Source organism: Gavia stellata, chromosome 15 (genome assembly GCF_030936135.1).
Source record: "Gavia stellata isolate bGavSte3 chromosome 15, bGavSte3.hap2, whole genome shotgun sequence".
In the NCBI taxonomy this organism is placed as follows: domain Eukaryota; kingdom Metazoa; phylum Chordata; class Aves; order Gaviiformes; family Gaviidae; genus Gavia; species Gavia stellata.
In genome coordinates, this window is record NC_082608.1 from 15,147,939 (window position 1) to 15,170,413 (window position 22,475).

The following is a 22,475-nucleotide window of genomic DNA, read 5'->3' on the forward strand; positions in this document are numbered from 1 at the left end:
TGATCTATTAGTTATCAGAAAAGTATAAACAATAAACTTGTAGGCTAGCGGTAAATTCTGAATTTAATTGGGCTATAAATTATGGAGTCATAATATGAATTAATAACTAGATGTCAGTTGTGATTTTTTTTTTCTTTTTTGGGGAGGGTGTCTTTGGTTCTGTATCTTTCTTTGTAACTCTACATATGCTTCAAATAAAGAGTTTGGTCTGGTGTCCCTTGAAATTTGAGACAGAGACTCCTACTGAGTTCCTGGGTCTTACATCAGATCCTAAAGCCATTCACATTAAGAAAAAAAAAAAAAATACTTTTAGGACTAGAAATTTATGTAAGAATTCAGCCCCATTTTTTCTGAGTTTGAACCATACTGAATCCATGGGTGTTAATTGTAAAAATTAGCCAATGTCTTAGAAACTCATTTATAAAATTATGTATTCTGGGTTCATTCTTCCTTGTCCCTTTTTCAGAAAAAGGGAAGGGGGGGAAAAAAGCCATTTGGTATTTCATCATAAGCAGAGGACAGTGAAGTAAGATCAGTGAAGGCTGCAGTACACAATATAACAGAGCCCTTGTGTCAACAAGGACCTCTATGTGTTACTGTAATACAAGTAATTAATAATCATTATTTATAGATGAGTACTGACTGCAGTTGTCAGCTGCCCAGCTAACCAGCTGTCATTTGGTTCTCTCAGTAGAGTTCTTTCAGATAAATAGCAAGAATGTACATAAGATACTTGGATTTTGTGTCATTCTTGTATCTAGGGCATCATTTGGATCATTTAAAAACTTCAGTTCTCAATATGGTATCTCTTTCTCATCTTTTTAAAGTTGTTTTTTCTTCTTTTTTTTCTGAGCCCTTGTGATAGGTACCTGAACTCATTTTATTAGAGAAACCTCAGTAGACTCCTTGGAGATCTTCAAAGATCTCCCTTATGCAGCTGTTCCCCTCCTTTGCTGTTCCTTTTGTGGCCATTATGTTCTCTGGCGAGCAACCTAATAATCAGTTCTTTGAAGGAGGGGGAGCACACTTATCATTTGAAAAGAGGTCCTGAGAAATCATGACATGTTTGTTTGCCTCTTAACTTTTGTCTAGTGTGTATTGTGCATCTTCTCTGCTACTCACAACCCCAAAAGGTATTAGTGCAGGGTAGCTGGTCACCTGTCCTTTCTGAGCAGAAAGTCCTCGTAGAGAAATGCAAAGAACAGCTGAATGGGGAGAGGACCGTATGTATGGGCTTTTGGCTGTTCTGTGCTCACAGAGTGGTATGAGCACTACCAAGTTTGTGTGGGTAGAGAAATCCGACGGTGATTCAACTATCATTAAATTAGTACAGATGTCTCCCGCAGCCTCCCACAGTAGTCTTCACCATGAGCTCAGACAATTTGGATAAAGGTCTAGACTAAATCATTGCTAAGTCTGTATGGATTCTGGCTGGTTTGGGATTGACATATGTTACACACTTACAGCTTTTGTGATACTGATTTGTATACAATTTGTCTGTATTCATGCTGAGCCAGATTTTCTTTTTTGATGGGACATTGACCCTGAATTTTGGATGTTTTGAATGACAGGTAGGTTAGGTGTTTACAGCGAACGACATAAATAGTCCAAACAGTGCCCACACTTATAATCATAGCACTGCTATTTTTTCTCCTTGGAAACAGGTCAGGTTATCTGATGTGCCAGAAAAAGTGATAATTGGCACTGAGACTTTAGTCTCCATATGTACTGAGAAGGGGACTGCAGGACTCAATACAAGTTGCTAGAGAATAAGGGGTAATAAATCACTAAATATCAAACCCTGCTGCAGTGGGCACAGTTGTTTATTTCTGCATATTTAATATTGGCTGGGTGTAATTGTTTGTGTTCTCCTCTCCTCTGTCAATTCTTCCAGAAAAGCATTAACAAAGGCAGAAGCTATGATCTATCTCCAGTGGTTTAAAAAATATTTCCAATTTAATGGTATTCCAAATTGATCACATTATGAGAGATAGAACCTTTGCAAGTCAGTTTGTAAGAAATTCACAGGAACACATGACTTAGTGGAAATGCATGGGAAATTACATTAGGAAGCTTTGAAAACCACACAAGTGATACAGCAAATAATTTCTTGTGAAATGGCATGAAATCATAATAACTATTTTCAACCAGGTTCTTCTGAATAAGTTACAATTCTGCATGACTTATCCCTAATAAACATCTAACTGCAAGAAAATGGGAAAAATAATCAAATTATCCTCATGTTATATCTATTTATTCTGATGTGTGACACTGATGTTACTATGTAAGTGCAAACATAGTAACTCAGAGGAACTAATGTTTTGTTTGACATTTTATAAGGATTTTGCTTTGTAGCATTTCCTAGCTGTGTTTATTTTCACATTCCAAGTAACTTAATTTCTTTCTTACTGAAAATATTTTTCATACTGTACCTATGTGTACAGTTCACAGGTTAGTGTAAGTACACTAAAAATAAGTTATATTATCACATGTAAGCAGATAGTTTATAAGATAATCAGGGTGTAAGTACTCACAATTTAATTTTTCAATTCTCTATTTCACTCAGTTACCTTCTCAACAGTTTTCAGTTTTAGCTCAAAGCTGGCTGCATAGCTGATGTTTATATTTCTGCACTGTAGATGTGTTTGACAGCCAGTTGCTAGAAAAGAGCTTTCTATTTGCACTGCCAGCTTTACACATTATGTGGTTTTAGACAGTACTTACTTCCTTATGTTCAGACACTGAAGTATGCTAAGCAGTCATCTTAAGTTTGAAAAATTACCTTAAAAAAAAGGTATTTTAATGCTTTCAGGTTTGTTTTATTAAATATCATTAAATAACAGAATGCTTTAAATAACAGAATGCATTCTGCATGGATTTGAAATTCTTTTATTAAGAAGGAAAATGGGTTAAATATATTATCAGTGGGATCCTCCTAATCATTGTGACAAAAGCATGCTTAGAAGCCAGGGTGGTGAAAGCAGCTGAAAGCAGAGCCGTGAAGGACTGTAAAATCATGACAACTTAAATATGCTTAAATAAATAGAAATATCCTGTCACCTTTGAACACACTGGTCTATTGTACTTTTTTCTGCCTTTGCTGATCTAGGCTATAGCTTGTCTAGGTTGACAGATTTTTGTAAGCAGCCTTCAAATTACTGCTGTGGGTATGTAGTGATTAACTTTTTTATTCCTCTTCTGCAATCCTAAGAGTATGTATTATAAGATATTGCTCTGACATTCACTTGAGAAAATAATTTGAAAAACACAAAGAGGTCTTAGCGCTGGAGTGCAATGTACTCGGTGCCTGAGAATGAAGCCTAGCAAGTTATAATAAGCTTTTAAAGAGGGAAGAATAAATACAGCTCAAACAACATGGAAGAAAAGCTCAGAACAGTGTGAATAAGATGATGATGATTAAAGGAACAAAAGAGAAGGATTTGGTATATAGGAACTGCCGAACTCCTGCCTAGCGCATTGAATGGGAAACTCCCATGGCTTATGGTTCTTTACAGCCTTCCCCAGTTTTTGTCTATATTGAGGAAGGAGTGGCAAGACGGAGTCTGCTGGCAGTAGAGATTGACAGCCAAAAGGCAACAGTCTTCTGAAGTCATGTTTGGAGGCTTCACACAATCTTACAGGTGGTAGAAACTACAGCATAGTTTGTGTCCAAGACTGACAAGATGGAGGAGGGAGCAAATGGCTTTACTGCTGTTTCACTGAGTTGGGAAAAGAGTGACAAGTGCAGGAGGCACTGTTAATTGTAATGCCTGAAGCACTTGGAATTGTTAATATTGTGCTTGACCCCAAACAGTGGATGACAGACAGATAATTTTTTTCCCCATAAAGACACAGAAGAGGGAATATGTTTCATGAGACTAAAACTGCATGCAATTTTTGAGGCTTTCTATACCCAGCTTTCAGATCTCCTGTGGTGAACCACAGTACACTATAGATGAACTAATAGAGAAGTAAATGAGATGGGAAAGGATTCCTCTTTGGCAATATGACACAGTTTCATTGCATGTTTCCAAGTATCAGAAACAGTTGGATAAAAAAAATCAAGACCTTTTTTCAGGAGCAATGTCTGCTGGAACACGAGAAAGGAACAGCAGTCTGGGTTCAGAAATAGTTAGATGAACTCCAAGCTAGGCAGAAAGCCAACTACAAAAAGGTGCCAGCCATCTGAGGCCACTTGACACAGGACACTTGGGTGTTAAATAGCTGCAGAAAGCAGTGACTAAAGGCGGCAGTCCAAGCTGCGGTGGGACACAGGTCATATGTGGTGGTGGTGTTCTCGGGACAGAAGGGAAGACAGATGGTATTCCCAAATGGAAAGGGCCAAGGCCAGAACTAGGAAACAGAAAGCTTTATCTATCATCTGGCTTAACATAAGGATTTGGAAGAAGCAAGGTATGTAAGAAATATATGCAGAAAAATCAACCTGACACCATGCTTTGGAATGAGATAGCAAAGAGTAGAAACAAATTACCTTGTTTTTGTTGCCATCACAACCACTGAAGGTGAACATGTGATTGTGGATTTGGGGAAGACACTGTGTCTGGGGGGCATGGTTTCCTCTCTCTTAGGGAGTTCCCCTGGCAGGGGGAACAACTTCTGTTAAACAACACTATCAATACATAACAATTCTAATGAAAAATTAATGCTGTGATGAACTGGAAATAAATGTGTAGAGCTGTTTAGCTATGGCTTGGGTAGGTCCTGTGGTCTGAATGTTTTTTCCTGATATGGATCTTTGTGAGACTGAAAGTGGGTTTATCTCTTCTTCTGCTCCTCCCACCTGTAAAAACAAGTATAGCTATTTTTGTTCTCCTAAGACATTGAGTGAAAATATGTATTAATCATTATTAATTCAGCCTGGTGAGGAAGGGAGTACATGACACGTACAGAAAGGACCAATGGTGCTCTAAGCAGGAAGGCCTTAGATCAAGATTCAGTCACATTCCTGAGCTCTTTTCTTGCATCAGTTGGTCATAATCAGTGAATTAGAACAAACAGATTGTTAGATCCCAATCTTGTCTCCAGTTTTTAAACAACAGTTCACTCTAGTGTATTATAAGATGATACCAAAAGGTAAGCAATGAAAAGTAGTTTGTGCACAGTTGCAGTATGAATAAAAACAGAGACAAAATTAGCAAATCAAATAGAATAAAAAAGCAGTAGCAAAGAATAAACAGAAACATAAAAGAAGCCATCTGGAATCAAAGATACTCAAGTGACATGGTAGGAAACTGAGGCAGACAAAAGCAGAGATTACACTCTTAAATGAAAGTGTTAGGGATATTATTGCTTAAATTTTCTTTGAATATGGTTATGAAACTGCAGCTGAGAAGTGTGAGCAGTAATGTCTTTTGACAGTTACTCCAGAGGCATCAAGTTACATGATTCTCACATATTAAATGAAACCTTTGTCATCCATGGACATGTCTGTTTCCTTTCTGAAAGTGTTCCAAGAACTGACATTGTCAGGTACATCGTGTCTGTGCCCCAACTCGTCATTACCCTGAATAATAGTGCAGAATATTTGGTTTTCCTTTTCCCCATTGTGCAGCTATAATTCCCATGACTAAAGATTGGATCAGTCTATCCATGGAGAAAATGAAAGATTACATTAAATTGAAATTACATTCACTTTATTAATTCTGTGTTGTGTGCAAATGAATTGAATCTATGATAGTTTATTAATTATTTTTTTAAACAGTGGGTCATCAATAAACATGCTCATTGTCCATTATGTGTCAGAGCACGTCAACAATACACAACAAAATACCTAATTCTGGGTATGGACCAGACCCAAGTGCGTTACGTACGTTCACTTGATGGTGAACACGTACATGGCTCGAACATGAAATTCATTGTGCTGAGCAAGCTGCTGTTTTGACTACCATTGATTTGCCAGGTAGCTGACTGAGAGCAGGTGAGACAGTTTCCATCTGCAGAAGAGACTCATAAATCTCCCTGTGTACTCAGAGTTGCAAAAGAACTTCACAAACCTAGCTTGGAGCTTCTGCAGGCTTTGTCCATACGTTAAGTCCTTGGCTGCATACATAGTTTAGAACCAAGTAATTGTTAAGAAAACATGGTTAAAAATATGATGAACAAATATCTATGGAATAGGAGAATTTAATATCAGTAAGATGCTCATACATTTGTGTTTTACTGCAGTAGTACTGCAGTACTTTTGTATCTACAGAATATAGAGGCTCTTTGACTAAGTTTCATCTCTGCACTTTCTCTTGCGTTGATTGTAATTATGCATGTTTATAATGTATGTATGTGGGAGACTATAAATACATATTTGAATAGTGTGTTTGCAATACTTTTAGATATGCATTCATTGTTAGTGAAAATAATGTTAATTTTGTGGAAGTACACTGGGTGTGCTGTTACAATTAATACTGACTTCATTGATTATCATCTTTATTATAACATAGAATAGCAAAGGAATTAATAACGATTAGAAACTGCGGTGTTCAGAGGGTTCATTTTGAATAAAGTTCATTTTTTAGGAATAGACCTGTGCTGAGGCTATATGGGAGCTATTAGTAGGGTATTAATATAGGGCATCTGCATCACCATTAAAACTAGGAGAGGATCCAAAATCTCTCCTGTTGTCATAAATCTAGGCAAGAATTGGGTGATGGGGTTGCATCTGCTACTTTAAGGGAGAGGGATGTTTGAATTTGTAGTTCCACAGGCAGGGCAGTGATGGAGGAAGATTTCACTTCCTTTGAAGTCTAATTAACTGAATCTCACATAAAGGAAGGGAGTTTGACTCACTCTGAACATGATTAAGTTTTCCAGTAAACATGCTTTTCTGTTTGTTTTGGGATGCTGTCTAGTAGTGGAACATAGGGGCTAGCTATAGATGTCTCCTTTTTTAAATGGAAATTCTTGTTACATTTCTCGATATTGCTCTGAAGAATAAGAGGTCAGCTTTCAAGTACAGGCACAACAAATAATGCTACAGGTATGGAAAGCAGTTTCACATTTACAGCATTTGTGAGGTTTTTTCAGCAGAAACTGATATTCATTTATCATATTCATTAAGCCTCTCTATCATTCACCTAGACCCTATATAATTACGTGTTTAATGATCTTTAACCTTCACATGAACACAGCTTGCTGAAGCTTGACAATTGCTGTAAATTATCATTCACATCTGGTAGAAGAGAGGAAATATTACTTGGGAAAAAATGCTATGCTTTCTGGCTTAGAATTTCACTTCAGTTCTGTGTTTTAACTTTGTAAGTAGATGATGATGTTTTAATCCTAAATCCAGACAAAGGAATTATTTTGGAAAAATGGCTCTTCCGTAAGTAATTTATTATAATATTTTGGTATTAGAGTGTAAGAACTTTAAAACCTAGAAAAGATATTTTAATCTGTCAGCCTAGATGCTCACCATAAAAAGTATATATGAATTCAGTAAATGCCATATTTATGGCTTGTTTTTTATTAAAGAACTAAAAAAAATTTACTATCATTTTTGCCACTATTAACCTTTGGGTAAAAAACTGATCTTCTGCTAATCAGTCTCAGTTTCAACTTTAAGATTATAAAATGCTTCTAGCTCTTCCACTTTTTGTTTAATGTTTAGCCCTTCATTTTATAGTGTTTTAAATGGCAATATTTATTTATTTATTTTGATACAAAAGACTTTAACTTATTGGAAGAAGCCATTAATAGTAAACATAGACTACTTTTCATTTTAACTGTTTGTGCTGGTTTTGTCTGGGGTAGAGTTAATTTTCTTCATAGCAGCTAGTATGGGGCTGTGTTTTGGATTTGAGCTGAAACAGTGTTGATAATATAGGGATGTTTTCGTTACTGCTGAGTGGTGCTTACCCAGAGTCAAGGCCTTTTCTGCTCCTCACACCGCTCCACCAGTGGGTAGGCTGGGGGTGCACAAGAAGTTGGGAGGGGACACAGCCGGGACAGCTCACCCCAACTGTCCAGAGGGATATTCCATACCATATGACGTCATGCTCAGCATGTAAAGCTGGGGGAGGAAGGAGGAAGGGGGGGACATTCGGAGTGATGGCGTTTGTCTTCCCAAGTAACCATTACGCATTTCCTGGAGATGGCTGAACACCTGCCTGCCCATGGGAAGTAGCAAATGAATTCCTTGTTTTGCTTTGCTTGCCTGCGCGGCTTTTGCTATACCTATTAAACTGTCTTTATCTCAACCCACGAGTTTTCTCACTTTTACTCTACCGATTTTCTCCCTCATCCCACCTGGGGGGAGTGAGCGAGCGGCTGTGTGGTGCTTAGTTGCCAGCTGGGCTTAAACCACAGCACTGTTGTTATCTTACTAGCACTGCAAAGGTTTTATAGCTCTACATTAATTTATACCAAAACTGATTTATGAAGCGTAATTTCTGTTGGATAATATGATTAAAACTTACACCAAAGATTATACTCTCCTACTTACTAGCAAATAGCAAATTGGAGGATCTTTGAGCATTCTCAGATATCTGTGTGGGATAGCTAGTTTATCCAGCCAGTGCCTTCATAGAAATTCAGAATGTAGTTTTTCACTGTAAGGCTCTGTGTAGTTGGGTGAACTGAGATTTTTCCAGTTGCTTTGCTGAGTTGTGTGTGTCCAGACAATGTTGTGATATGACATCACTCTAATTCAGCTATGAATATTCTGCCAAAACCTTCATATGCAATGTTAATAACATATAGATCTTATTCAGGTATCAGATTACTTAAACAATCTGTTTAAAACACAGACAGATTCTGGATGATCTTGACAGGCTCTGGGACCCTGAAAATAATTTTTTGTGTTGCTGATGCCTAGATTGAGTATAATCCTGCTCATAAGGACAATAATCTTTAAGACAAAAAAAAGTTGTATTGACGTGTCTTCCTGAGCAGGCAAAACTGCAGTACCAACCAACAGGGGAGTGCTGTTAGCTTAAATGAACGTAAGTTATGTTGATTGTTCTCAAGTAAAAACTGATGGCAACTACAGAAAGAAAAACAGGTTGAGTTTTTGGGAAAAGGACTCAGCTGTCACTTGATGTCTGTGTGTATGTTCACATGGATTGGGTAGGAAGAGTGAACTGGATTGAGTCATTCTATTCACAGACAGTTAAAGTGCTTTTAAAAAGTTATTAAAACAATGGTGTGGTAATAGCTGGTGTGGTAATAATGTGTTGTCCAGCAAAACACAGAGGATGAAGTTACACCTCTTGTAGTCGGTAGGAGTTCTGCTATTTATTGCAGAGAATCCAGAGAATACACTGGTGGCCCAGGATTTTGTATGTATAATAAACCAGAGCAACTGGAAAATCAGACCTGACTGCTGTTGTCTGCTGTGCTCGTTGCAATGATTCGAGATTCCTTTTTTTAAGGTGCTGTTACCGAGTTTTCTAAGCTCTTATTCCTGAACAGCTAATTTGCGGATATAACTGTATGTGACCAATTATCTACTGAAGAACCTGCAGAGCCTGCTTGTGGTATGACATAAAAATCTACTTGTGGCTTGGCTGTAGCCAGTGTTACAAGGCTTTTTTTCCCACACCTATTTTAATATCCTAATGCAGGTTCTGCATTATATCAAATGACAGAGCTGCCTGGCCCTAGCAACCACTGCTATCAATTGAAGAGTAAAATGCATAACCAGCAACACTTTCTGTTGAGCTGTCTGCACAAAAATGAGCAAACAGGAGCAAGTCTAGTAGTAGTTGTTGTAAGTCATGTTGCAGCTACCCTAAACAGGTTGTATGTATTTCCTTCAGACTATGTTTTGTGAGGCAGAGATAAAAAATAATAAATACAACTTACATTTTAATGACGTTATTCACTACTAGTTATTGTTCATATTGAGTTTGTTAGATTTAATGGTAAATAGAATTTAAAGCAGTGTTACTGTGTATTTAAGTTGTTATCCTGTATTTTTGAATGTGTTGACACTAATACATATGGTCCACCAATTGGTGCATTTGCCCTCACAAATTCAAAATTATTGGAGATAATATCATACTTAGTACTTGTCTCTGAGCCTACAACAAAAATCAGTGGAAGTCCTTTGTCTCCAGTGTTCTTCAGTTCAGGCTTTTAATTAACAACAAATTCAAAGTAAAGAAGAAAACCTATTTTTCCTTTACTGTTTCAGATTATTATAATCTTATCTTGTTTTTTGAAAAGCCAAATACAATCTAAATATTATTTTTTCTAGTGGGCCATTGAGGAGAATGGGAATATGTGTGTAAGGGTCGTTCTTATATTTCTGGAAACTTGCTTTAACAAAGCTTTCTTTCAGGGGAAATACTTTTAGAATAAAGGTCTTAGAACCTTTTAAGTTCTGTTAACAGCTGAGTTACGATATGGTTCTAAATTTCTGTGAACACTGTCCATTACAACATTTACATAGATGCCAGTGTCCAGCCACTTTCAGTCACCTGAAGATAAGCTGAAAGTAATAACTAAAAATAAGAAACTAGATTAAAATATACATTATTGTTAATCCTTCATTTGCCCTTTGATCTAATAGGTTAAGGACATTTGGTGCTTGTTCATTTTGGCGGATAATAGTCCTGAAGACATTTACATTTTAGAACAGGGATAAAATATATATATAACAGCTGCTTTTTAAATAGAAAGTCTAATTATGCCTATGATTACATTCACTTTTGATTAGTATGCATACAAATCCCTACTCTCCTTTGTGTATTCAAGCTGAGATATGGATCACTGGTGCTAAGATTAGAGTACAAAAGAATAGCTTGACAAAATGTATGGTGAGACCAATGCAAAAAAAATTCTGGGTGTAATTTTTGTCTCTAAAATGCTTTTTTTTCCATTTAGTTACACACAGACCTGGATCCTGGCAGCAGCAAAATCAAGTATATTCTATCAGGAGATGGAGCTGGAACAATCTTTGTGATCAATGACAAGACTGGAGACATTCATGCAATGAAAAGGCTTGACCGTGAGGAAAAAGCTGAATACACTCTAACAGCTCAAGCAGTCGACAGGGACACAAACAAACCTCTGGAGCCTCCTTCAGAATTCATTATTAAGGTTCAAGACATCAATGACAATGCCCCAGAGTTTGTTGATGGTCCATATCATGCCACGGTCCCAGAAATGTCTGTTGTAGGTATGTGTGTCTAAACATTGTTGAACTTTGATTACTCACAGTTTAAACTATGCTAGTATGCCATTGAGTTGTTGATGAATAATAAGATATTTATTATGTTGTTAGCATTAATTTGCATGTTTTCAAATCTCTTCTTGGCCAAAGCTTTCATCTGCAGCACAACAATAGAGTCCCTAAGTAGTAAGAAAATGACTAACAGATGTATTAATGTGTCTTTCTTTGTCCAACAGCACTTTAATGGGCTAAATTTATATTTCCCTTATGATGCTGTAGTTAGAGTATTGTTACTGAGAAGGATTTATCAAGATTTGTTCCAACATGACACTCTAATCCTATTGATATTTTGTTGATGTTTAATTATCTGTTTGTGTATTTTCATACACAGATGTAGCACTTGCAGTATGTTGATACATACTTATTTGTTTTTCTCTAAGTGTAACTGTAATCAGCCAAAAACATTGAAATGAAAGATGCTGTGTCTGGGAATTGATGGTTAGACTCTAGAGTGGACTTAACCAATTAGCCATAGGATTTGCGCAGAAGATGGAAGGGGAAAACAGAGAAAGCTGTGGAAAAAGATGGTGAAAAGGGAAATTAACTGTGTGAAAGGGGAAAAAAAGAAAGGAGTAGGAAATAATCTTCTACTTATATTTATTCATTTTGTCGGATTAGTGTGAATCTATTTCATTGTGGATTAATATATTAGGGGGGTTTTTTGCATAGTTTATCCCTTACTCTGTATTTGCAAATGTATAAATATGTACTTACAGAGGTACGTATTTACATACTCAGGTCCTCAGTCTGTACTGATTACATACATATTGGGTGCAGGTGATCTTTAGCTGTCACTAAAGCAAAAGGGAAGTAAACCCATCAAACCAAAAGAGTCAGTTTCAGGGTAATATAAGAATTCAATATAAGCAAAGACATCAAAATCTGGCCATGAAATGCAGAGTAAATTCTAATGTTTTCTAGTATTAGATTGAACATAATGTGCTTTTCAGCAATTTGTCTACATCTGTCAAAGCAAGATAATTGAAGGAGTGCCAAGGCACTTCGTAAAATAAAGCAGCCACCGTATCAAAAAGTTTCAAAGACACCATTCTGTCTAATTTGGTTAAAAAGAGAAGGAATGTGAAGAGCTAGAACCATCCTCTTACTCACATTCAGTACAATGAGTTGTACCAGGTCATTTTCAAATGTGAGCATGGTGTACTGACTAGACGGTGATAACTGAGGCTTCTTTTTTTATCAATGCTTCTCCAACAGATTTTCATATCTTGGCTGCATAGAATTGCTTGTGCTGAAACTGATACATGAATTTTTAAGCCTGTACGTCAGGTCTTTTACCAAAACATAGGTTTAATTTGTTAAGTTACTTTTATTTATACAGCAGCACAAACATTATATGGACCTGCTTTCAGGAGATATTTTTTGCCAAGCTCTAGGCAAGAAAATGGCTTAATTAAATAAATTAAAAAAAAAAAAGGAAAAAAAGGAGGGAGTAGGAGAAGGAGGAAGGGAAATTGAAGGCAGTTTATCCTTGTATGAATGAGACTTGGTATTTTAGGAAAAAAGAAAATTAAGATATAGGCAGACAAGAAAAGATGGTTTCTGATCACAAAGGCTACTATAGTAATAAGCCATATGTTTGCATATGAGCAATATTTATAATCCCTAGTAAAGGCATGGCCCCTGTCCAAGGAGTATTCACTGTAAAGAAGATGAGAAAAAAAAAAAAAAAACTTTGACAGGAAACTAGTCAGAAGATCAGATGAATAAAAATCTGGTGAATTGGTTAACACGAGGTTTAAAAGAGGGTAGAATTGCAATGAGAGCAAGAGAACAAAAGGTAAAACATTAACGAAAGAGAGGGAAAGTGAAACAATTGAGAAGAGTGTGAGGGTGAAAGAGGAGGGAAAATGTAAAGGAAGGTCATGATAAATTAACCAAAAGATAAAACTTTATCTGGGAAAACTTTATAACAGAAGATTGTAGAAGAAATGACCAATACCTGGACATAGATGTCAGTTTAGGGAATAGTGAAAGCGGTTGGCTTTTGGAGGATATTTCACCTGTTTCCCCTAGCACGGTGGGGGAAAGCGAAACAGTTCTTCACTGAACTGCTTCTGAAATCATGTAGTTCCACATTTTTACGTATTCTTAGGCTGCATGGAAGAGTTTGGTCGAAAACAAGTTTATTCTAACAACACAAATTTAGGTAGAAATTTGTTACAGATTATTTCAGAGGTCTACCATTTATTACCTTTATTACTGAAACTATGCAAGTTTTGCACATTTATCCCTTACGATCCCTGAACCTTGCATGGTTTTTTTGATGTGACAATCCTAGGGGTGCATGTTTTCAAGCTATTTCTCTAAAGAAGTACAAACATACGCTCCTGCTCTTTTGCTGAAAAACAAAACCTAATTCTCAGCTGCCACTTCAAACTCAAAGTGTGTTTGCCACTGCATTACATGGGTCATGAATGACTGTAAAATCTATGCAGCATACACAGTCAAGTCTGCGTCTTAATCTCTGATGGAACCAAATTTCAAGGCTGGAAAGTTGAAGATGAGAATGTTACCCCTTCACAAATGTTGCTGTTACTATTTTCTTCTGCCTTCCTCTTTTAACCCACAGGTAGCAACTTCAAGAGCTGTACTAAATGATGCTCCATAAAATATTTTAACTTTAAGTTTTCTTAGTGCTCTTAAAATTGCTTTAACTCCTCTGTAATGATTATAAGAAAAAACTGTCTGCTTTGAGTTCAAGGATTTATTTTTTTTTGCCACACTAAGAGTATTTCATTTTCATTATCCACTTACTTAATTCCCCTTAAAGAGATCTCCACCCACTGCTAATTTCAGCCTTGACATTTCTACAACACAGTCATTAATAGGCAGTGTTCTTATTCAGGATAAAACAAAGTTCTGCTAAACCTCTTCTTTCCTCAAAATGCTTATACCAATTCTGACTGCTCTGACATAGAAGAGGGACTCATATGCTATATATATAGTACTTACGTAATAAGGATACAGTACAAGGCACTATATTTTTGGACCTCTGTGGAAAACAATGCATAAAATACAGATTAATGCATTAACCTTTCTTTATTCTATAATGTTGAGATTCTAACACAATGCAGTTTTTCTAATAGGTACATTAGATAGTGGTCTTACGGTCCTCACTAGAAGAGATGTATTATGCAAATGTTAGTGGTATTTTTGCATGACTATCTAGAACGTGAATGGTACAGTGTGGAGATGGGAAAACTGCAATCTGTGTGCAAACTTTCTGTATGTGTTATGTATGAATGTGTGTGTATGCCAATATATGAGATTATCACACGTGTATGGCCACAATTCAGCCTGTTTGATTTTTATGTTATGTATCAGTGATATATGGAAAATCCTGCTTCCCTACTAAAACAAAAGAAAAGGATTTGCATGGCTTTCCTCCCACTGCTTGGTGCAAAGACGATTAGTATTACACTGTGTTATCTCCGATAGGAACGATGCTCACTTTTTAGCTGTCTTCACAGAACACACACCCACACGTGTACTGAGTGGTGTGTATCGTCACTGTGTTCAGAGTTATTTTGAAATAATTTATTTCTCTCTTTGAGGAAAGAGAGGAGCACATTCCAGAAAAAGTTTTGAGAACTAGATTGAGTTTTCATCCTTGTGTTCCTTTCTTTTTTACATAATTCCTATATAATCTACCGTAGTAAGCCCTGTTCCCCAACTCCAAAATGATGAATTTGCTTGTGAAAGGTAGTAGTATATATGGAGAAATGTTCTTTGCTGAAACTTGAGCACTTTAATCTTTTAATTCTGATACTAATTTTCTTAAGGAATTAAAGATCAAAAAGTGAAATCTGTGAAATCACTTCATTGTAACAGTATTGCCTTTCACAAATAGGAAATACATTAATTTGACTGTAAATCTCGTTTAATCACTTTTAGACGTAAAGGGACACATTGGGAATGAAACCCAGTTAAAACCTTTCAAAAGGAGATTCAGCTAAGCTTCTGTGAGAAAGAACCCCATGACTCTTTTTTTCTTCCCTATTTGTCTATGAGCTCTGTATATATGCCTGCAATGAAGATAGCATATTATGTAAATGAATGAGCAATCTTAGAAGATCTACAAGGATAATTGGAACTGGTCCTGTAGCTTATTTAAAGTAAAGAAAAAAAAGAAGAAAAACACCCCGACACACTGCCGCCCCCCCCCCCCCCCCCCCAAGTATGTTCTGTTTCTTTGTTGCCTTCTCAGCTACACACAGATTCATGTGAAATCATGCTGCAGAGGGGATAATGGGAGCAATAGAGGATATTGTATCCCAACAGTATAGTTTCAGGATCTTTTTTTCAGGAGACAAATGAGGAGTGAAATTTCTTGATTTGGTTCTTGGTGAAGCCAAGAGTGTTTAGACAGCTAGTGTCATGTTGAAAGACAAGACGACAGAAGTAGAGTGACAAACGTGTTGGTGAAATAAAAAAGGACACAGATGGAAAAAGAACAAAAGCCATAAGGGAAGAGAATTCTCTCATAGTTTGCCTGCATTAAGGTAAACAGACAAACTTTAATAATCTCCAAATATTACGAATTTCCCTGACAGTCATATAAAACCCCATCTTAAAATACATACAGTGGAATTCAGTCTGCCATTGCTCTAGAAATGCTTTTGCCTTTAACACTTGAAGATATTAACAATGTGAAAAAGATTAGAATAATATTTCTGTCCTTAAATGCTTCCATGAAAACTATTTACTGGGGGGGAAAAAGGTCTTACTGGAAAGGGTTTAAGCTTTCAGTTGAGTCAGAATATCAATGTCCAATTTGGCACAAGCACATCTACTTGGCAATGTTTTCCTTTGGATCAAAGTTTGCCCTTGATTACACCACTGTAAATAAGAAATCATTCAATCATTTTATTGGGTTTTTTTTCAAAAGCAGAACAGAGTTATTTAGTATAGCCGTGTATAGTCGAAGCACCCTGTACACAGTGTAGCTTTTCTTTCCAGTTCTCCCAAAGACACTAGTTCTCTTCCAGTTAGAAATTGTTTGCAAAAGGACATCTGCTGAATATGAAATCAACATGCAATGTCTGATATAAATAGTGATAAAATAACTTGATAAGTTAGAAAGTTGCGATAAAAACCTGACCTGAAATGTTATCAAGATCAACCACACTGTCTTACTGTGTTTTTTCCTATGTATTCATTGATTTTTAAGGCTCTGAGCATGACTGTTAAATCAATGATAGTTTGTCACAAAATTGTAGAGTGAAAGGACTATATTACTGGGGTCAACTACAAATTAGCCCAAAGGGTAAATGCAAAGGGAGTGCAAAAGCTAAGGAAAAAAACAGCAGATGCTGTAAAATATGGCAACAGCGTAACAGCTGTTAGAAAATGTATATCTTCATGTTGTCTTGTTCCTCTGCTTGTTCATCTTGTGCATAATCAAATTCACTAGCTGTGGTACTGAAGAGCATTTTACGTGAGAAATTTATTTAGTGAGTGTGCGTGTGTTTAAAATCTTTTGTACATTCTGCATGACTGAGACACGGTTCCAAAAGCAAATTCATAAGTAACCTTAAGTAATTGGTTAGGATATATTCAAAACAAAGATGGTCTTCTCTTTAATTTGGCTTGTTATTGAGCCTTGAAAAAACATATTTCTGAGTATGCGCTATTATTTTTGCACTTTCCATTTCTCATGAGGTCTGATTGAAAATGTCATTATCTTTTTCTATTCTTCTTAAATGACCATTATGAGCTTGAGGACCATGGATGAAGTTATGATATTGCTTTTAGGGGTTTATAATCTGACACTTTAGTTGCACTGACCTATATTGTCCTGAGTGTACTAAGCTAGTTCATTGACTTTATACAAAATTGCTAAAATCAGTGGGATTGTTCAAAATACTTCATACCAATGGCAGCAAGTACTTGAATGTTCAGGTTCTGAAGACACTGTCTGGTTCTTAGAAATAAGCCCTAAATTACCTGTGAAGGTATGGAGCTATTAATGTGTAGTGGTTTCTTAGACAAAAGCTGCCTTTTTTCCTCTCCATTAACTGTCAGCAATTTGTCACAAATTTTCCATTTTTTGCACGCATGTTCCCTTTGCACGAAGGAACGTCATGCAAATGACACATAGTGAAGATAAACTCCTCAGGAAAAAGCTGTTTGGATCAGAATTGAAGTCATAGTTCCTTATGGAGTTCCATATAGAGGAATACATCTTCCTATGATGTTTGTGTTTCACAGGATGAGGACAGACCCACAGACATAGCGATACGTTGATCATATGAGGGCAGAGCAGAGAAAATTTTGGCATTGTTAGGTGCATGCTTCTCTAGTCCTATGTAATCTACAAGAATCTGTCCTGCTGTTGTTTTTCTAGATGATTCTTGTCTCGGTCACAAACATCTTGTTCTTGTTGCAGATATTCTGCTTCTGAACTTCTTTGTGTTGCTCTCATTTGTACGTTTCAAACACATTGTCGTATTTCTGTTCTGTGACTATATGAAAATAAGTCTTTGACTCAGGTTTCTGATACATTCTCTTTTGGTTACAAGTTTAAATCTACTCTTAGCAAGAGTAGCACCATTTTCCCAAATTTCAAATTTTGAAGAAAAAAATGTTTAAAACAGTGGTAGGGTTTTTGTTTTGTTGGCTTTGAAAGCATGCCATTTCATTTTTTCAAGCAGCTATGCTTGTGACATGAGCCCATTTGCTGGCTAGTGGAGGATGCCTAAGGGTAAAACAGACAGATGAGAGGAAGTAGACCAGTACCGATTTCTGCCAGACTGAGGCTCTGTGAAATGCCGCAGAAGCGGGCTGGAACGTATTCTCTCTTTTCTCAATTGTGGGAAATGTAGACCAGTTCTAACCACGAGGTAGAAAGTTCTAGGTCGGAAAATTCAGTGTGGTCATATTTTCACAAAAACTTTTGTTAGTATAACTTGTATCACTCTGCTAACAGAAAAGATTTAGCTTTAGAACACTGGGGACTAATACTCCTCAAACTCTGTTAATTCAGATGGCCTGTGTTAGATGTCTCTGATGGACACACTTGACATTTGGGAAAATGAGATTCAGATCAGATTCAGAATCCATTTTTTTTCTGGCACTGGTCGTTCCCCACCCTGCCCCGAATTGGTACCTCTGTCTTTGTTTAGTTGCTGAATCTGCAGCGCTTAATGTTTCTTCATGAATACACATAACCACTTGCCTGTGGAGCTGATGTCAATACAGCTTTCTCATGAATCAGCTGTAGAGTACTGTTGGGCAGCTGATTCAACGGTACCCTTTCCCTGGGGCCCAGATGGTCTCTGCTGCCATATGCTTGCTCCGCAGTGGCCTGAGGGGGCAATATTTCAGAGTCTGCTTTTGCAACCTGGAATACAGTTGCTGACATTATAGGCGTCACTCTACCAAACAAAGCAAGCAGAGCATCAATGCTGCAAGATTATACCAGCTGTTTTCTGTTTCCAAAACAGAAAGTTATAAATGAAAGAAATTCTGCAGTAAACAGCCAGGGCTACTTTATTATTTATTTATATTTTTTTACAAGACACCTGAGCATAACCTGAAACTTCCATCAAAATCAACAAGCCTTATGGTATTTTTCTTCTTCTGCTTGGAAATACAGTGTACAGTGATCATCCAATTTTACTGTCTTTGCCGGGGGACCTCGCAGAATGAATGCTGACAAAATAGTCAATTGATTAGAGACAAGCAGTCTTTCAAAAAGTCCTGAACAAAAGAATAGCTATTTCCCATGTCTCACAAATATCAATTAATATTCCATAGTGAGGGTGATATCTAAAGGGAGACTAGAAAAATAACAGGAAAAGAAAACATAATTCTTTAAGCCAAACATAAAATATATTTTACCCTTCTACTGTTGCCTGTGATGTTACAGGCTGTATTCTAATCCTAACAGCCACCCAGGGGAATTTATAAAAGAATACCTGCAGGCTCTCTAATGGCACCATCTTATAAGTTGTAGAAGGAAATAACTGCCAACCTTAAAACCGAAAAGGCAGTGTCCTTTCTTATTAGATTCACAGAAGCTAAATCCAAGCAGTAGGTAACATCAGCAAGGAAGATTGCCAAAGAGTTATCTATATCACTAGATCTAAATATATATTTCTGATGTAAAACATTTTTGTTTCCAAAAGATCATGTTAAAAAGGCAGCATCAGAGTTCTAAAACAATTAGTTTAGGCCCAAAAAATTGTAAAATATACAGCTTATTAGATTTCACAGACATGCTTCCTACAGTCCTCATTATACAGCTGTAAAATGCTGAAGACTGCCAGCTTGCTCCATTGTCTGTGGGCTGTACAGAAGGCATTTTTCTCCTATGCATAGCAAGCACTTTGCATACTTCTGCAGTTACACATTTGCATACAATATATTTTCCCATTTCCCTCACATGATAAGAAGTCCTTAAAATGAGACATGAGCAATCTAAAAACATTGTTGTATTATATGTGGTAGGATATTCAGTTGTTTAGAGATTTTGACTCATACACATACTGCATGATATTAACATTTTTTAAATATTTCATTAAGTTTCCAAAATATCTACTCTAAGAATTGCATTAAGAAATATGAGCATTTGGAAGAAACATCCAGATTCCTCTCCTGCTTGTGGAGCTAAACCTGATTTAGTATCCCAGAGGTATATGAAAAGATTCTTTTCCTGGTGGAAACAGGAAACAGTTTCTTGCATTTTCCTGCATGGTATTTCATAATTTATTGTAGCGGTTATTTCCTGCTGTTGACAGAGCTGCACCTGTTTGGTTCTTTCAGATCCCTTTATTAAGCCAGATTTTTCAGGTGTTAAAAGTTTTAGTTTAGGCTATCAATTCTTGGGTGCAGCATCTGCCATTTCCTTTAGGTCTGTAGAGTACTGGGTTCTCAAATCTCTTTTTCTTTGCGTTTCAGCGAGATTGCGTACAACTGCTTATATAAAGGAAACTAGCAAAGCAAACAAGTAATGCTTTGTTACTCTAATCTTTTAGACTAGATATAAAAGAATATGAAGTATATCACTTGCAGTTTATTTCAGAAAGTGTATACAATGTCTATATGAGTATATAAGTGCAAATAGCAGTGTATATATATGGAAAATAATGTAAATGAAAACAAAAGTCTTGCAAGATTTGTACTTGTCCTATATGTTGGTGTACTAGCTTACATGCTTGAAGTTCCTGGAAGGTTAATATTATAGACTGGTATGGCCTATTTTGAGTACATACACATAGGAGAGTAGTCATATGACGGAAATTGAGGCATTCACATTAGCTGGCTAATTTAATTTTGATTCCTCTCTGGTCAACCAAGAAAGACGGATCCCCATGAGAGGGCAATTCTGTCTTCCTCCCTTGGATAGAGCAGAAAGCTAGTGCAACTAGGTATCTAATTTAGCCAGTTGAGCCTAAAACTGAGTTGTATGAATAACTCTCTTTTCCTCTTCCTTACCTTAATCATCATAAACAAGATCATGACAGCATCACAGTATTTCACTACTTAGAGTCAAATAAATTGCAGCTGGGAAAGACAAATTACCCTATTAGTTAATCTTCCTGTCTTTCTAGGGTTTTCCCCTAGAATACATTATCTAGCATGCTGTGCAATAGAGTGAACTCTTCAGTGAGGAGGCTTCTGTTATTTCCCTTAGGGAGCTATTCCTCCTTGTACAATTTCTCATTGTAAGGAAGCTTTTGTTGTTTTTCTCTTTGCAGAAGATGAAGTCTTGTATCAGTATGTATTTATATGGTTCTCATCACCCACATATCGGTATTACATCTGTAAAGTACACAAATTTTCTTTCTCATTTCTCCCTCTAGGAGTGGCTGTATACAGGATTCTACTATAGATATAGTAGAGTACATTCTGGCCTTCCTCACTCTCTAGCACGTCAAGCATAAGTTGTCCATTTTTCCGTTAGTGTACGATTCTGGCCCACATCTCTACCCGTTACTGCTGCTTAGGATGCCATCTTTCACTGAAGGGGGTCCACTGGACACTTAAAAAGCAAATACCTTTCTGTTTTTCATATGCTTTCCTTTTAAGTGTGGGAAGATCTCCCAAAAAACCCACACAAGACCTCTGTCATCTGTTCTCAAAGCAGTCCTTAAAACTCTTCCATGATGCCTACGTACTGTAGGCACTGTGTGGTAGTTGTGTTAACCTGACAGCAGTTAGGTCAGGCAGCAGCACCACTGTGTGCTGACAGCATTGCTTCCCAGGATGATTTACATTCTCTTGTCATTTCCTTGTCTCTCTTCAGTTGTCTGTCTGCATTTGTCTTTCCTGGTACTCGGCTCTTGGAGTCTTTGGGAAGAGGACTTTCTTGCATTGTGAGACCTGATCCACATATTGGGCTTTTAGAGCTTTGGCAATAAAGTAACTATTAATAATAATAAAAATACATTCAAGTACTGATGTAGAAGGTAGGAATGAAATAACGTGTGATCTGCAAAAGAACCCTAAAACACTCATACAGCATACCCACATATATGTGTGTTTATCTGCATGCACACCAAGCTATGCAATTTAAAATACCAATGATATTATTTTATGTGTGTGTATTGCATATGTGAGCAAGTTCTGAAGTGCATTACACGTATTTCTCTTTCATATACATTTTCTTTATTTGGCTAGTGAAGTCTCTAATTTATAGATTTTGTGTTTAGAAATGGTCTCATATAGAATAATACAGGATGATAAGGGTTAAAACTATGTTTTTGTATTTAAAAAAGATCAGCAACAATGAAAAACAAATAGGAATAAGTTTCTTCAGCTTTAAGGCAGTAATAATTTACATGTCAAGAAGTTATACAGTTTTTTATGAGATTATTGCAGTTTTATTCAATAAAAAATAGTTACCATGACAACAAGTCATGCTACCTGTGAGATTATAGCAAAGAAGGACAATGAAGAAAAGGCTTCACTTTGGAAAGAATGCTTATCTGACCTGCTGAATACAAACAATGCTTTGCTTTGACCACTGCTGACTGCACAGCTACTATCAGCCAAACTCCAAATCTAGCTAGAGATTTTGAAGCACAGTGATCCTCTTAGAAAAACAAAACAGTTGGTAAATAATGGTAGGTCTTTTTCATGCAAATATACTCTTAATGCCCTGTCAGATTGGTAATCAGATTTTCTGAATGAAATGGAGATTTCAGGCTGCCAAAATTTGGGAAGAGTAGGAAAGAGTGAAGGAGACCAAAAAGGGCATCAGAAAAGCAAAAAAAACAGAAATCCTTAGGAAAATGAGAAAACATGGTCCCACTAGGTTGCA

At 36.7% G+C, this 22,475-nt stretch overlaps 1 protein-coding gene across 3 annotated transcripts in view; it reads left to right on the forward strand.

Moving 5' to 3' along the window:
* The window catches only part of CDH8 (cadherin 8), a 149,566-nt gene that overhangs the window by 42,357 nt on the left and 84,734 nt on the right, over nucleotides 1-22,475 (forward strand). For all 3 annotated transcript variants that reach the window (XM_059825032.1, XM_059825034.1, XM_059825035.1), the window contains one exon: nucleotides 10,840-11,134. In XM_059825032.1, coding sequence (XP_059681015.1) covers nucleotides 10,840-11,134 — 295 coding nt within the window. The remainder of the gene's footprint in view (nucleotides 1-10,839; nucleotides 11,135-22,475) is intronic.